Below are 17,906 nucleotides of genomic sequence, written 5' to 3' on the forward strand. Positions count from 1 at the left end.
GGCAGCAAAGATGCACAGAATATAAAAAACGATGCCATACTATGTTTCATATCAGTCCCACACAAATTCTCAGCCTTTGGTCTTATGAAACCCAGTAATCCTAAAATGAACAGTAAACAGTAGTAAATGTCATGATCTGTCACAGCTTCCTAAAGACGTGTCTGTGGCTATCGTTGCTCCTTTCCATCTCCTCATGGGCTGAGAATAATGCAAACTAAAACAAATATTTCTACTGAAATTACTGTTATAAAGATGGACAACATGAAAAGTAAAGGCAAAGCGTCTCGAACGCCACCTCGTGACTGGCTGCATTAAATCCTGCCTCCTCCATGTTAGGGGAAAGGTCAAGGACATGTCAAGTATTTATTTTTTTCAAAGATGGTTTCTGTCATTTTAGATATAACTCTTATCAAACTGTTTGTTCGAATGTTAATTATTCGAGTAAGTTTCATTCGAATAAGTTATTTGATCCGATAAAAGCATGGGTGAAATGTCATGGTTGACAGCTGAGACTGATTCCTGATTGGACCTTTCTACCACGACTCTATCCCTTGATAACTGTGCAGACTGCGTGAGATGCCGGCGTTTGTATCTGAGATATTTTGGCTTCAATTTTGGATAGAGGGAGGAAGTGGAGGCGTGTCGTCCATCTTTTCATAGAATGTATCACTGACAGTAACTATTCCCGGGGCAATTCAGCCTTTAAGGCACAAGGACTGACTTTTCATGTCACAGACCAGTGTCTGAAAACAAATGTCAACTAAGAAGTAATTAATACTGGAAAACTTCAGAAGAATGAACCACAGATGAATTACATTATACATCCTGTTTTTAACCAGACTCAGTCGGAGCCTCATTGAAAGTCAGGGCGGTGCAGTTACTCGGCTTTAGCTCAACACAACCTGCACTTAATTGGACACAACACATGGTGTGTTATGAAGTCCGTCTAAATTAGAATCTGTGGAGAAGAAGAGAGGCTGGCACGGATTCATTTCTTCATCCTCTGAACACAGAGGACGTGCAGTGAAAAACAGTGGGACGGAATTTCTTATTCAGAACCTGACAGTTGTGACTGAATGAGAGTATCAGCAGGAAGCCACTGAGGCAGCAGGTACGGACTAATAATGCAGCTGCTGTAGCTTTGGTGTGAACACTGGATTTTTTTTTTTTTTACTTGGTCTCGAATAGAGAGACTCTGCTCTGCTGCTCATTATTCTGACACACAAATAACATCGTCTCTCCATCAAACAACAGTGCAACAAAACACAAAAACACGTTCACCGCAATTACTCAATCTCTTTTATACATTAGCATTCACACAGATTCTACCTCTGACTCTGTTTCTCTCTCAACCAGATCCCCCTACGTACACCACACTGCTGTGTCTTGTTTAGCTCTCTCACTAAATGTCTCTTCATTAGTTCCCCCCCTCTGCATCCCACTTTACACCAGATTAAAATGGTTGCTTCAACAACGCTCAGCGCACTCCTTGTTGTCTTCCCATTTCCAGAGAAATATGATGAGATAAAATAAAACAAGTGGTGTGAAGACAACAATACTGTTAATAAGCTGCCATCTTTATTTTTGTATTCCCCACGACTAGTTTTAAGGTCGAGAGCAGTGATTTAAATTAGTTAACATTGTGGTAACCAGGCTTGCTTCATCTTGACTAACCTGTGTTCTAGTAGCAACTGTGCAGCCAGGTGTTGTGCACACTAGAAACAAAGTGTGTAACTGTTGAGTTCTGCAATAATGATACACTCAAACAATCCCAAGCACTGCTTAGCAATTCTGCCTCTGGGCAATTAATTAAAACAAATCATTTTAAATTAAAACATTCGCTGACTATTTAAATGAACCAGGTCTTGGTAATAGATGGACACTCCACAGCCACTTCATTTGATTTTTTTGTGGCAGGAGTTATTATTAAATATATGTATATTTAAGATGATCTTTCTCTTATGGTAATCAAGCACTGTCATTTTTTCACCCACACAAATTATTTTTGGAACAGTCAAATGTAATGAAGGAATGATAAGTGGCAAATATCCTGACACCTGCTTACATTCATTTCATTGCCTTAAAAAAAAGACCTGCACACGTTTCTAAATCAGAGACATTGGGGAATAACAAACATATTCACTGGGGTTAATGTATTAAAAGTTTTTAATATCTTTCCAATTTTCTTTTTTTTAACCAGTCTAGCTCATGTCTCCTTTCCTGGCAGTTATGCTTTCCTTGTGTGTAGTGCCCAGGTGGCTGTGTGAGATAAACCCCAGACCTGCAGAGGCCCAGGAGAGTTGTGTGTGAGAGTCCAGTTGTGTGTTCCCAGTGGATAAGGGCCATTTTGACATCCTCAGAGTCCATCATTAGTGGAGGGACCGAGTTGACTGGAGTCAAATGGATTCATAAGGGCATGATGACAGCTGAAAAGGAATCACTGGCTAATTGTCGGCGCATCGACAAGAATCTTTCCTTCCCCAATTAATCTCGTACTGGCTGGGAAAACTCTAGTAATTGGTTAAGCTGTCAGTCACTGGTCGAGAAAGATGGTGGTCAGAGGTGTGTTTGTCTCATGTGCTGGAAATGAGCAAGTGTGAAGTGGTCTTCAATACTGGACGTCAACTACACAACTGCAGGTCCCTTGAGTCTGGGACACAGCTGCTCTGTCTAAGCCTATAATATAGTTGCTGGAGGTTAACATGAGTACCACTTATATATATTTTTTTAAAATAACAAGGATCAATACCTAGGCTGAACCGTGTCTGTTTTAATGGATGAAATTGGCTAAAATGTAGATTTTTTTTTTAACGTATTTTTAACAGTACTTATAGTAATTGCTTGACTGGCTTTCCATCCGCCCATCCATTCATTTTCTATACCACTTAACAGTCGCAGGGGAAGCGGGAGCCAGTCCCAGCTGACATTGGGCGAGGGCATCGCAGGGCCAACATACAAAGACTAACATTGATCAATTGAGAGTCTCCAATCAACCTAAACCCAGTCTGCATGTGTTTGATCTGTGGGAGGAGGCCAGAGTGCCCAGAGAAAACCCACACAAACACAGGGAGAACATCAACACATGAAAAGACCCCGGCCAAACAGGGATTCAAACCAGGAACCTGAGGGGACAGTACTTACCACAACTCCTGGGCTGGACTAGGTGTTAGCATTCACTCAGTGTTAGAGCTGGGATAGGTTCCAAAAGATTATATCCCTTGTGCATTCACTCTCTGAGTGGGATTTCAACATCCTGGATCTCTTGCCGTTTATCATTGCCCTGATAAACTGCCTGCTAAATGTCATAACTTGTAAAGTTGGTTCTCAGAAATGTGACCTAAATTCCCACTTATGTCCACAGTTATTGTGTTTTAACAATTTCATAAATGAAAAAATTCGATCTGTGATAACTAATGTGACTAATGACCAGATGCATCAATGTGTTAGATTCAGGCTGGATGTCTCATTTAAGGAAGAGCGGGTGCTGTGTTGCATTTTATGGGTCACATGCTTGAGGTGTTTCTACTCATCGATCACCTATGAACTGTTTGCTCCCCCCCCTCCAGACGGGCTGCTCCTTCAGCTGAATTCTCAGTGGACCGGACCCGTCACCTCATGTCCTTCCTGACCATGCTGGGGCCCAGTCCGGACTGGAATGTGGGTCTGTCTGCTGAAGACCTGTGCACCAAGGAGTGTGGTTGGTCCCAGAAGGTGGTCCAGGACCTGATCCCCTGGGATGCAGGCACTGACAGTGGTGTGACATATGAGGTCAGTATAAGAACATCACACATTTTAATGATATTACTAAATGAAAGCTTCATGTCACCTCTTTTTTGCTTTTTTGCTCCTCAGCATGAATACTGACTATACAAATGAACATGTATTGTAATTGCAATGCATTTACATTCTCTTTTACCTATACAAATAATACAGATTACAATTTGTTAATAATTTCCTTTTTCTTAGCTTTTGGGAGGAACACAATGGACAAAATAAAAAATAAAAATTACGAATATATTAAATAATTTGTGGCTTTGCAAAAACTATACAACTATATGGCCAACAGTAAATAAGGAATGACTTAAATATGCATCTTAGTGAATAAGGTATAATAATCCAACAATCCAAACTTTGAAATATCCCTTTACCATTTAATGTTAACAGGAAACTGTAAACTATAAACTCATTACAAAAGCTTAAAACTGTCCTCAATAACTGAAGTGTCGATTGTACATATTACTTGACAATAATCCACTGACTTAAAACTATTAAGTCAACGATTTTGATAAATCATTATCGTGGTGGGAAAAGGAACTCTGCCATTATCCTGTAGAAACCACGTCAGTGTCCCTCATGTTATAAACATGAAACATGACTCAGGGCACGAACCCACAGTCCCGTAGCAATCACAGACTTTTGCAAATTGTTATTCTCTCCACCTTCTTACCCCTGGACAACCTTTCTTTTCACTCCCATCTTCAGCTGAGTGTACTCTTCACGCTCACATTTTCATCTTGTCATTTTACCGACCTCTACATCTTCATCTGCCTGTCTGCTTACATTCTCCATTGCTCCCTGTCTCACCTCTTCACACACTGGCAGTCTGCAACAATTCAAGTGTCATCACCCATCCAATTCTCCCTTAAAGGCCTCGAACTTCGTCCCCTCCCGCCCTCACCCTGAGGTGGTGTCTGCTGCGTGCTAAGAGTCTCCAGTCGCCTCAAATAGATTAGGCTGTGCCTGTGTGTGTGTGTGTGTGTGTGTGCGCTCGCATTTGACCAAACTCTGTCGACTTCATGTGTGGAACCTCTCCCTGATCCCTCAGAGCTCCCAGATGAACCCAATGAACTGTGCTCTCTTGCTTGGTTTGGCTGGCTCCAGGAATAATTTCACTCTCCTTCTTCTTCCTCTCTCCCTGTTTTTTTTTGGATCTCTTTCACACAGCTACCCTCCTTTCTACAGCACACCTGTCTTTGCTTACAGACACTTTGAGGCCTACATGGATTAAATCAAGCTGTGCTGTAGAGGCAGCAGGGATATTTAGAATATATATTTGGTTCTCATTAACTCTGACTATTATGAATAGAGTGACTATGTCTTTTGATAGAAGCCTAAATGAAACTGTTAAGAACTACTGGTGTCTGCTCTTACTTCTGCCAGCCATCTCAAACTCCAATTTTGTGTATTATTCTCAACCCATCAACTATGTAGTCTGATGCATTTACTTTTGGATAACTCCCTAATCTTTAACAACAGAACAAATGTAGTACAGGTAGTCTTAGTAATTGAAAGTTCAGTATACAGCTGGTGTTTGTGAGGCAAGTCGCTAGAAGTCACGTAAAGCAAAGACACTGCGTGAGGTGAAAGGGATCCACGGGAAGTTCATTATTGTACTTTGACACATTAATCTGTCTCATTCATCAACACAGTGAGCAGTTGGAGCAGTCGCCATGACGCAGCTAGCAATTGAAGCACTTTGAAACGCACATTAATAATTGTACCTCTTATCTGATTCAAGAAAGAGTCAAATCTGAACAAACGGTCTGACAATGATCACTTTCATCGCAAGTATTTTTCCACATGAACCTAATCCAGTGATAGTTGTCTGTAACATCTGGTATATGTCAATCCAAATCCCGGGTAAAAGCTCTATTGCTCAGTTTTCCCAAATGCATGATATTTTATAAAATGAAGAGGTTAAATAAATAGACAAATCTTTATAAGATGACAACTTGCTGAAAGGCTGGTGCTACAGCATCTGGAGTCTGACGCATTCATTTTGGGATAAAATCCATAATCCTCAACAACAGCGATGAGTAAAGTGAAGGTAAATTCAAAGTTAGCAAAGTTGCTGTGCAGTTTACATGGAGCCAAATTACCCTCAATGATAGATGTTGGAAGGACTCGCTCAAATTACACAAACCATCTGAGAACGAGGACAGAACACACAAGTTGCACGTTAAAGCTTTGGAGAAAGATCAGTGAAAGAAAAAAAAACATGGTGCAGCCGAGGATGGTGAAACTGTGGCTATTCTGGTGGTGGAGTGGGACTTTAGCTCCCTGTTACAAAGTTGTTAAAGTCACAGGCCTGTGACAGAGTAATGAGATCCATTCTTTGTATCATTACTTTTACTGTATCTTTTAATTAGTGGCCACTCATTACTCCTCTCCCCATTTCCCTCTGGCTCTCACAAAAACAAGCAGCACTGCTCTCTCTCTCTCTCTGTGTTTCCTGGGTGGCCGCAGTGGGGGGGTGAAGGATGATCTGGTCTTCTGCCTCCAGACAGCCTCTGGCGGTGGTGCCTCTATCAACCACATGCTGGCAGACCTTTACTGTTGACTAATAAGAGCATCTCCCATATAAACCATAGCACTTCTCCACAGCTGCTTTCCGACTTTGAGTCTTGTCCTCTGTGTGACTTGTGTAACTTTGAGCGACTTTGTGCTCATTGTACTTTTTCAAATAAATCCAGAGTCCAAAGAGCCCCCGCTTTGTGGCCCACATGCTTTAATCTCTTGTTTTGTGTTTTTGTGTTCTTCTTTCAGTCTCCCAACAAGCTCACTGTTCCTCCGAATAAGATCCGTCCGCTGACCAGTCTGGATCATCCACAGAGCCCGTTTTATGATCCTGAGGGGGGCGCTATCACTCCTGTGGCCAGGGTGGTGATCGAACGCATTGCAAGAAAGGTCAGACTGTTTTCATCTGTCAGACTTTGCCGAAAATAAAAATACTTGGTAGATTTGATTGGATAAGGATTAAAAAGCAGGCAATTATGTTCTGGCAGCAAATTACATTAGATGAGGTAAATCTTCAGACTGTACAGTATTTACAATGTATAACCCTTGTGCACATTACAGCACAGACATGTAACTAGTCCTAAAACGAGATAGGACTTCTGTCTAGCACCAGTAACAGATTCCCTGGCTTTATTTGTATTTTGAAATTATCTCCGTCTACTTTTATCTCAGCTCTGAGCCTCCTCTGTATGCATTCACTCTCAGTCTTTATTGATTCTCTGCTACACTGATGAACAAGCCGAGTTTGACTGACGTAAAATCGGAATACATTTAGAGGTACTAGATCTTTTAGTATTTCACACAGCGTTACTCTGAAGTAGAGATGCCTTTAAATGTTTTCAGAAGTAGAAACAGAGAGAGTGAGACATTCTCTACATCTTCATCACTTTGTCAAAGCTCAGCAGATACAACGATGATTTAAATCCTTTCTATCATCAGAGAAACTGCTGATCTCACCCTATGGGACTCTAAACAATTATGGCGATTTCCAAACTATTAAAAGAATATTTCCAGTTTTGAGGACAGACAGACAGACAGACAGACAGGCAGACAGACAGACAGACAGACAGATAGATAGATATGTTCGTACATGTTATAGCACTATTTAAAGGCAATATTTTGATCAAATATCACGGAAATCGTGTTCCATAAAACCTCAAAAGTCATGAGATTTCACTCCTAAGCAATAAGAAAAAACTGAATATGTAAGTTGAAAAAATAATCTTTTTTTTTTTCATCATTTTTTGCTCTTTATCTATCTTAATGGGAAGTTAGACATGTTGTCTGGGGAATCTGGCTCAGAAGGATGAAAGGTCAGCAGTACTTCAGTGACATCTAGAGGCAGATGTGTGGGCTTGGTTCTTTCTTTTTTTTAATTAAAATATAACATGTTCTAGGACTATACATAACCCACATATGCGTACACACATATACACGCACTAACACACTCAGTTTACACTTTCAGTTCAATTCTGTGCTGACCTCCCGTTTACCTGCACGTTGCGTCTGTTTCACAGAAGAGGGATTCAGACAGAGCAAAACTGAAACAACTGCAGAGTGGTGGAGTTTTGCAGCAATGTCACTTTCTGTGTGTGTATGTGTGTCACAGGGTGAACAGTGCAACATTGTGCCGGACAATGTGGACGACATTGTAGCAGATATTGCCCAGGAGGAGAAAGAGGAAGGTCAGGATTTTGTTTTACTTCTCTCTTTCTCTCTCTCTCTTTCTCTCTCTCTCTCTCTCTCTTTCGCACAACATTTAAACATATTTAACAGAGCCAAATTGTATTTATATCATTAATCATTCCATCTATTATTTTCTGGTTTTTATTGTCTTAAATTATATTTTGATGTCTTTCTAAGTCTGATTGTTTATGTATTTCCATACTTACTCTGGGCAGCAAAATAACCTCCTATTTGAGTATTAATAACCTTGCTTTACCCTTGACCATCCTGCAGATGATACTCCTGAGACGTGCATCTACTCCAACTGGTCTCCATGGTCTGCCTGCAGCTCGGCTACTTGTGAAAAGGGCAAGCGGATGAGGCAGAGGATGCTGAAGGCCCAGTTGGACCTCAGTGTTTCCTGCCCACACACTCAGGATTTTGAGCCTTGCATGGGTCCCGGATGCAGTGATGAGGGTGAGTATCTCTCCAAAGACTGATAGTCGCTGTATTCGCCATGAAAACAGTAAACTTCTATAAAAACAATCTTAATAAGTTTAGTTTCCTAAAGACTCAGCATCAACTGAAGCCCTGTATCAGAATTTCCAATCTCTTTCATATTTTATTTAAAGTTTTAGGGTTATTAGGTCCATAATATGACAACAGCCTTATTTGTATCGATAACGTTCAATGTGCTGTTCACCTTCACAAATTTAACTGGAACAGAATAGAGGTAAAGAAGATGGTCTGAGTGTATGGAAGCATTTGGAATATTAAAGCAGGTCAAGTTTAATAACCTCGGGCTGTTAATTATATTTTTGGAAATGCTGAGAGCTACTCACTTAGCAAATGCTGTCTATTACTTGTCCAAGGTTTTTTTTAAATTTCTTCTATGTTTTGCCTCGTAGATATTTGCCAGAGGCAGCATGTTGGGCGTCCATGTGGGTCAGTCAGCGTGTGACTCAAATATAAATGTTTTATTGGAATCGTTTAAAATAGATGATTAAATTAAATGATCCTGTCAGTGAAAGAATAATTGTATCGCCTTTAATGGCACACAGATTGTTCTTCCTGGAGGTTAATTATTTGTGTCATGATTATACTTTGAATGCTGATCATGCGGGAATATTAATACAATCATAAAAACTTTATATAGTCATATGATAACTTTTTTGCCCACCAGCATCTTTAAAATCAGGGGAAAACATTTCTTCACAGAATAAAATTTGAAGTTTAAATTCACAGAAAATGAATACGAATAAATAACCGCAATAAAAATTTGACTAAAAGAAGGTTCGGATAAACTGTGTTGGAATGAGCCAAAAACCACAGTGGCCAAAGATTCAGTCTCATTGATCAATGTATTTGTCTATTTGCAAAGTCTAACGCTCATTGATTCAAGATATAAAGGGCCGCGAAACGCAATGGATTCCCCCTCACACTACTTGTCTCGGGACTTTATTGTGCGTTTGCTTGCAATATATTCTAGAGTATTGGGGGAAAAAGATTATTTATTTCTTAACTTGTACAAACTTGCGGTATCTTTTCTTGTACCCCAGCTTCATCTGTGTCCTGTGAACGGATCGTTTCTAAAGCGGGCGAAAATTATTTCTAAAAAAGGAAACCGCCTGAAACCCAACACTCATTTTATCTGATCTCTTAATGTCCTCAAATTAAAGATGATGATCAGAGGCTGGAGTCCTCCTGCAGCGACCAAGGGTTTGGTTCTGACCCGGCTCTTTGCTGCACGTATTCCTCGAGTCTCTCTCCCCATTTTACGCTTTTACTGTCCTGTCAATTAATTCAAAAATGCTCCAAAAAAGAGTCAGAATAAAGAAGATAGTTTGCATTTCAAATTCACCATAACAGTCTCTAACAGTTTCATTATGAGTTCAGTGAGCTGGAGTGAAGAGCCAACAAAAAAGAAATGCCATTGTCTTCGTATTTATGAGCTACATCTCAAACTCAAATCTTACCAGACCATGAAAAATATTCTCAAAAAATGTTGCTTATTGATCTTTATAACTCAGAAACCAGTAAGAACTGTCAGTGGATTAGGAACATCATTTGGACACACTGATGTTTTTATACTCACATTATCACAATTTGTTGTTGTTTGGTGTTGATGGTTACAACAATCATTTGAAAGTTTGATTTGATTTGTTCGACTGCTGTCTGCAGAATGTTGTTAGACCGTTTGGCTGTTGGATCCCAGTTTGTCTCAAAATGATAAATGGACGGCAGTTATGCAGCACTTCACTCTAATCGACCACTCAAAGGGCTTTGTGCTCAAAGTCACAGTCATGATCACTCACTCACTGATTGTCAAACCATCAGAGGCACTTTGAGGTACGACCTTACACTTAGGTAAGCAACCACTGTAGCTCCTGAACCAAAGCCATAACATTTTAATGATAATATTAGTGCCTGACTGTAAATCAGTCGGCTCATAGAGTCGCTCAATATGAGCCTTTTACAGTCATATCAATTTCAGCCTTCATGTTTATTTGTTAAATTCACTTTCCATATATTTGTGTTTTGTTTGTGATTATTTATGATTAAGTTCATTGTTAAACTGTAAATGTTGAGCCTCAAACAACTACTGATTATTGGTTAGATAAAGTAGCAGCAACTTCCTGCATTACCAATAACATTTTCTTTTCAAAGAGAAATCACTTAATCTGTTTCGTTATCTAAACTTGAATAAAAATGTATGACTACACTATCATCATTCTTGCAGGTTGAGCTAGAGAGGAATGTGGAGAAGAGCTGGCAGTGATTCATCAGTTGCATGTGTTCCCTAATCTAAGATAACAGGCGTAAATGAGATCAGATAATCCCCCAACATCTAAGACTTTTTCTTTTTTCCCCCTTCCCCGTCTGCTCCCTACATTTATGCTGACAAGAAAGAAAATCTGTTTGTGTTTTTGCTCCGGAACCTGGGCATTTTTAATGAGCCTACATTAACTGCATTCCTGCCGTCTTGTAGCTGTGAGAGTTGTTTTGATCATGATCAAACATATGGTGATAAGAAACGTGTTAAAAGTAACAAATAAAGATTTGCAATAAGGCATCACAGACAACTTAAGCAGTCCATAGTATATATATATGCTCATGTGCATAAAGGTAGTGCTTATTCACTTTGAATGTAGTGGAATAATTAAAGCAGTGGATATGAATGACAATGTTGTTTACTATACTGATCTGTAGATGTCACACACTGAGCAGTGAGAGGAAAGATCTGATGCAGTCAGTCGACAAATCCATTGTATTTTTAAAACTTACACTGTGTTGTTTTGTGTACATGGCTAACGCGCAACTAGAAAGGTTTTCTCAGCATCAACAGCATGACAGAAACCAGATTTCTTTCCGGAAAATTCGCTGAGACAATTCATTTTACTGTTAATTATAACGTTTCATTCCATGTCCTCTCAGATCAAAAACTACAGCCACTGTTTTCAGTTTAATTTATTGAGCAGAACCTGTGTCCCTACTTGACCTTTTGCTCCTTTTCAAATTTTATTATACAGTCAAATAAAACGCAGAGGCCCATATAATGACACAAGAAACCTTAGTCAATGAGGTGTGTGTTTAAGCCTAAACCTACATCTATAACATTAAGTGGAGCATCCTTTATAGTTTTGGAAGAGAAATGAATGTCGTTGGTGTAAAACGATTAATCAAAAGGTAATTCATTCTCTTATGGATCTTAAATTTGATAGTTTCTTGATTCAAAATCATGTGTTTTACTGTGGAAATCATGTCACGTTTCAGAAAACCATCAAAAAACGACTAAAAACACAAATAGTAATAAGCAACATTTCATTTTGTAAGCTGCTATGGTAAAACACAACATGGGCACATACTATAAAGGTAACAGAGAAGTCTCAGCTATTGACTTAAAATTACACTCTGGTTAGTTCTGAACAAACTGAACTGAAATCAGTCCAATGCAACTGGATCTACTTCATCGTAACAACTAACCAAATGTACTATATTTGGGAGATCTGCTCCAAATTGCACACACTCATAAATATCAGTCCAAATCTTGCAAAACTAAAGAAAGTGAACAAAATCATGTTGATCTGCCCCTCATCTGCAAAAAGTGTCACAGAAAGTAGTTTTGACGTAATCCTGCTCTACAACTAATGAAGACGAAAACATGACCTCCTTGCTGGAGGTAATTAACTCAAATTCAAATCAATGAGGAGTTTCCTGTGCCTTTAAATCCCTTTGTCAGTCGACCAAATGTTTCTTGTTTGCTGACATCATTCCCTTTGACCTTTGCCTCTTTAGATTCGTCCACCTGCATGATGTCCGAGTGGCTCAGCTGGTCCCCGTGCAGCTTGTCCTGCGGAATGGGCACACATACCAGGGAGCGTTACGTCAAACAGTTTCCCGATGACGGCTCACTCTGCACGCTGCCCACAGACGAAACTGACAACTGTGTGGTCAATGAGGAATGCTGTAGGTTGTCTCTTCTGCGGGGACACAGTTTAATGCTATAGATCTAATGTAGACGGCACCGAGGCTTGACCCATGCCTCTCTCTTTTGACCTCAGCTCCCAGCAGTTGCCTGGTCACAGAGTGGGGCGAGTGGGACTTCTGCAGTGCCACTTGTGGTCTCGGCAAGAAGAGGAGAGAGCGCAGGGTGAAGATTCCTCCTCAAGATGGTTCCATTTGTGGGGCAGAGGTGCTCGAGGTGGAGAACTGCATGATGCCAGAATGTCGTGAGTAGGAGCATTTTTCAGGAGCACAACTCTCCTGACACTACTGACAACAGTCCTGTAAAGCAAAGTAGTGAAGTCGAAACAAAGTTGTGTTATTGTAAACTCTCCGAAGTCAAGGAGAACTTTTCGAGGATGTTTTTTTGTGTGCATATTCTTCTTTCCGCCAGTAAATTTAGGCACAAACTTGACCTGATCCATTTCCTGTTGATCTAGATGTGTTACACTGATATGACCCCATCATGTTACCTGTAATTGGCTGTATGTGTGTGTCACTGAGCGACTCCTGCTCTACAGACACAATCCCCTGCATGCTGACTCCATGGTCTGACTGGAGCGACTGCAGTGTGACGTGCGGCAAGGGGCTGAGGACGAGACTGCGCGTGCTCAAGTCCCCCGTGGAACTGGGAGAGTGCACGGAGGATCTAGAACAGGTGGAGAAGTGCATGCTGCCAGAGTGTCGTAAGTAATAAACGTCCCAATCAACACGACCTCATACTGAATGTATGTAAATGCATGTAAATGAATGGTAATCTCAGCGTTATTATGCAAAGTGGTGTCTTGATGCACACACACATATAGGTAAGGGAAAGGGAGGCACAGCCACTGTGCTGTGTATCTAAATGACAGTGATGCAGAGATGGCTGGTGAAGATGACCAATGAGTCCATGTGCAGAATTAACGTCTTTGGATCGAATTAAAACTCCTGTAGCATTCAGCAAACAACTCAACAGATATACATCATTCCAGGATAGAGGCCTGATAGGGAATGCATCAAATATTAAAATAATAATAAACTGTTAAATGACCCACCCACATTTTGTATCAAATCTAAATTTAAAAAAAACAGATTCTGTATGCTTTTGTTGAAATAAAATTGTTTCGATTTTTTACTGTTATCATCTCTAGAATGGATATTATATGATAAACTGTGTCAATCCGTAGAATCTGAATATAAGGTTGTTTTCTTCATGTCAGTGTTTGAGTTGGTGAAGCTCGTGGTTATGAGTAAATAAGTCGCACTATGTGGAACTGACACAGGTAGTTTTCTCTGTGGTGCTACAATACACTACAAGATAATACACATTTTCCTTACACATGGACTCATATATAATGTTATAAAACAATTATAATATATGATAATAATACATCATATTTTACACATTACTTTGTCTTCACTTCGTCTCCTCCTATATCATCAATTACAGCCCTTATGTCAGTTTCTACTCTGCCACTATCTCTTTCTGTCCGTTTCTGCCTCCCCAGCCATAGACTGCGTCATGTCGGAGTGGACCGACTGGTCCGAGTGCAACAAGTCCTGTGGGAAGGGTCATACCATCCGCACACGCATCTTGAAGCTGGAGCCACAGTTTGGAGGAGACTCGTGTCAGGAAACTATCCAGAGGAAGAAGTGTAAGATCAGGAAGTGCAGCCGAGGACAAGCCAACAGCGACGAGAAGAAACAACGCAAGGAACAGCGTGAGAAGAGGAGGAGCAAACAGGGCCGAGTCGAGACCACCTCGGATCATCCAGGTCCGAATCCACTCTCATTTCAGTCGGAACTTAAACACCACAGAAATTATTTTTATTTTAGATCAGAGAGAAGCACACATTAATCTGACAATCTCTTCTTTCCTTTTTCCTGATATTCATGTGTAGGTTGTAAAATGAGGCCGTGGTCGAGCTGGACAGAATGTACCAAGCTGTGTGGCGGCGGTATTCAGGAACGGCTCATGACGGTGAAGCAGAGGTTTAAGACGGCCCAGCTGACCAGCTGCAAGGACAGGAAGGAGATCAGGGCTTGTAACGTGCACCCCTGCTAGGAAGGAGTAGGGGATCAGGGTTGGTGTGGACGGTGGGCCTGATGTGGGGGGGGGGGGGGCTGGCTACAGGGCGGGGCATGGCACACCGTTATACAATGATCCAATGCACTTTGTTTACGGCTGAAACTCACGTACTCCAATCTGTATCGGTTAAATCCAGAGCTGAGATAAGTCCTCGTCAAGAGAAATGAGTTGAAAGATCCCTCTGGGTTTACACTATGCTGATTCTTCTGTGCTTTCAAAGGAGCTCTGGTACACAAACAACTCTTTTGCAAGATTACTGTAAACTTGTTGTGGTAAAATGAATATATCTTGAACAATATGATAAGGAACAATAAATTGATTTAATGATAATATAAAGCTTGTTGTATCCCTCAGTAGTACAGTATTTTCCAGACTTTAAAGCACAGGTGCCCGACCATTCCAGTGTTTTCTATGCCTTCAATCGTTCAGTTGTTTCTAGGACACAAAACGCCCAGTTGACTTTATACCCAGCTATACTGTTGTACAAGTACACTCACCATGATCAAATTGTACGATATATGATTTGGAGCACTATTAGTTCTTTTTAGATTTTTTTGCCGTGGAATCTTTTGATAAGAATGTGCCCCAAGATTCTTACCAAAGTCTCGTGTCGATGTTTTATAGATGTCTTTCCTTCCTTTTCTTTATCTCTGTTCCTCTAACATGTTAATATTTTGGAATAATATCACCTTTACAATAAAAGTGAACGTGACAACTTGTCACCTGGATCTGTCGTTGTTATTCCGGGGGAGGGGGGGGGGGGATAAAAATTATAATCAAATACAACAATTTATTTAAATAGCTCCCTTCATAACACAGTTACAAGGTGCTTTATAAGTTAAAAATGAAAAGTTGACCGTATAGTAAACATTTGAAAAGATCACACAGCTATGGAGATATAGGAATAAAAACAATTTAAGATGAGAAAAGAGTAACAACAAGAAAACATACTAAAATGAAAGAATGAATAAAGTAAAATTATGTTGATGGTTTTCACTCTCACTGCCACTAGATGGCAGTAACGACCTTCAAACCTTTGCCTTCTAGTTCCACTTGCTCCTGTATCTCTCTGCATTGATACACACCAGCCACAAGGGGGCAGTGTGCCCAATGGAAGAGACATTCCCGAAATATGAGATTGATTCGTGATGATCTGGGATTTTAATGATACTGGAAAACTGCCAGAGGTTATTAACACACTTCTCATTCACACAGTCTGCAGATCATTGAGGGTTTTATTAATGCGCTGACTGAAAGCATGAAAGGATCTAACTGACCCCCACCCCTCCTCTCTGGTGTAAAAAGTGGGGGAGGGGTCAGTGTCACTCTCTCCTCACCGTGGAGCTCAGGGGACAAGGGTGAAAAATCCAATACTTTTGTCACAATGCCATTTTTGTTTCCATGCCAACACGACTACACATGGGGGAAGCTGACAACACACTCACAGGCGATGGAAACATGACGAGAGGGCGGTTATTACAGGCTCAACTGGGCCGTTACACCTCAAAGTACCTGTGGAGACTGTGATGCGAGCTGCCTGGGTTTAAAATAGAAAAGGAAATGGATGAAGGACGTGCGTTTGTTTATCTGCTGGTGTAATCTCACTGGAAACCCCTCTGGACCTCATCCAGTCGAGTGCAGAGCAGTTGTGTAGACCAGCTGCATCTCTAAAGATCAGACTGGAAAAAACATCTCAGAGATGCAGTTATGCAAGTAGACCGTCCACGTCTCTGTGATATTATAATGAGCTTCCTCTGTCTGTGGCCACGGCGATGAATATTTATTTATATATATTTTTTTTTTCAATTCCTCATTGAACCTGTTTCTCATCGAGGTTTCGGTTACTGGGAGCAATAAAACGATTACAGGCTATTAGGCAACTACAATCCTCCAATAATATATAAAACACATAAATGATATACACACCTTAAATGTTTTTGGCCTAAAGGTTTCAGAGGAGGCGTAAATGAAGCCATTTTGAGTTGAAATGAATGTCGGGGGTAACGGACACTTGGATGACACAACACTTTTTTATTTTATGTTCGAAGAATAAGTCGCCATTTACTTCAAGTATTGTGGGTTTTGCTGCAACGCTGTTTACCCCTGAAACTCCAAAGGTGTTTTGTGGACTCAAACACTTCACCCACCCCTCCATCGGCGTGGTAGCGAGTGCAAAACTAACTATATCAGGAGGAGGAAAGACGACTCCATTTTGACGACCATGATAAGAACTCCATGCTGGTGAAAGCCTTGGCTGGAGCCATTATGTTTTGGGCTGTTTGGCGTCTGTGTACCGTCCGGCTGTCGTGTCTCTCAGTGACCCCCATTCTTTAAAACACAATATTTCAGCAACACACTGAGAGAATTTCTCCCACGTTTTATTTTTCTGGCACTTGTCACGTTGATATTCTTTCAATATGCCTTCATTTTGTACAGTGAGAGTAAGTGGAGCCTTGCCAACAATCTTTATTTACATTCAATTCATTACTCTAACTCAGATATATAATAAATAGATACAAATAGTGACGTGATTACACATTATATCCAAACTGTTTCAGATCAACTTCACTATGGCATCATAATGTTCAGTAGAAATATCCCTGCGACTGCCATTTGACGCCATAACTCAGGAACAGAAGGGGAGATTTGAGAGGTGTAAAACCACAAGGCTGTGATTCGAGTTTCATTATGTTCTCAGAGATGTTTGAGGTGAACCCCGAAGGAAACATATTGCATGTTGTCACTGAAACATACTGTGGTTATAGCTTGTGACAGACTAGCGACCTGTCCAGGGTGTAGCCCCCCTCACGTTGTAACACCCCCACCGCAGTATACACTGTACCTGATTTCTGAATGTTTTAACCCTTTACAGGAGCTACAAAACTATATTCCCACATTACTGAGACCATTATTTGCATTTCCTACCCTGCAGGAAGCTCCTCCATTTCATTTCAAAATATGTGAAGTGTTCATTATCTAATGTTAAGGTTACATAAGGGTAATTCATTGATCAGATGTTGAGATGGTATTTAACAGGTATCCCTTACATAGAATTTGCTGTAGGGCTTTCAATTCACGTGACAGAATGGAGGGAGAAGGAACTCTGTGGTCGTCGTGAATCTAAATCTGAAAAATAAAAACAATAGAATATAAATGTGTTTATATCGCAAACAAGAATATTTGTGTGATGTTTAACTTAATGGGCAGAGATGATATTCGATTTATTTTACTTTTAGTTTTTTCAGTTTGCCTTATCCTCTGCAAATTTATATCAGTGAATTAACCTGTCCACCATTTGTTTGGTTAACGCGAGCACTGTGAGTGACATGATGTCCACCGATCAGCATGATTATAGAACTATTACCTAATA

At 40.4% G+C, this 17,906-nt stretch overlaps 1 protein-coding gene across 1 annotated transcript in view; it reads left to right on the forward strand.

The window, feature by feature from the left end:
* spon1a (spondin 1a) overlaps window positions 1-14,541 on the forward strand; it is a 61,417-nt gene extending 46,876 nt beyond the window's left edge. The window contains exons 8-16 of the mRNA XM_053422431.1: window positions 3,567-3,768; window positions 6,547-6,687; window positions 7,907-7,982; window positions 8,257-8,439; window positions 12,259-12,429; window positions 12,525-12,692; window positions 12,987-13,151; window positions 13,956-14,222; window positions 14,349-14,541. Of these exons, the coding sequence (XP_053278406.1) occupies window positions 3,567-3,768; window positions 6,547-6,687; window positions 7,907-7,982; window positions 8,257-8,439; window positions 12,259-12,429; window positions 12,525-12,692; window positions 12,987-13,151; window positions 13,956-14,222; window positions 14,349-14,512 (1,537 nt within the window). The 3' untranslated portion in view covers window positions 14,513-14,541. The remainder of the gene's footprint in view (window positions 1-3,566; window positions 3,769-6,546; window positions 6,688-7,906; window positions 7,983-8,256; window positions 8,440-12,258; window positions 12,430-12,524; window positions 12,693-12,986; window positions 13,152-13,955; window positions 14,223-14,348) is intronic.
* Window positions 14,542-17,906: the final 3,365 nt, after the last annotated feature.

The sequence above is a fragment of the Pleuronectes platessa genome, chromosome 1 (assembly GCF_947347685.1).
Source record: "Pleuronectes platessa chromosome 1, fPlePla1.1, whole genome shotgun sequence".
Taxonomy (NCBI): domain Eukaryota; kingdom Metazoa; phylum Chordata; class Actinopteri; order Pleuronectiformes; family Pleuronectidae; genus Pleuronectes; species Pleuronectes platessa.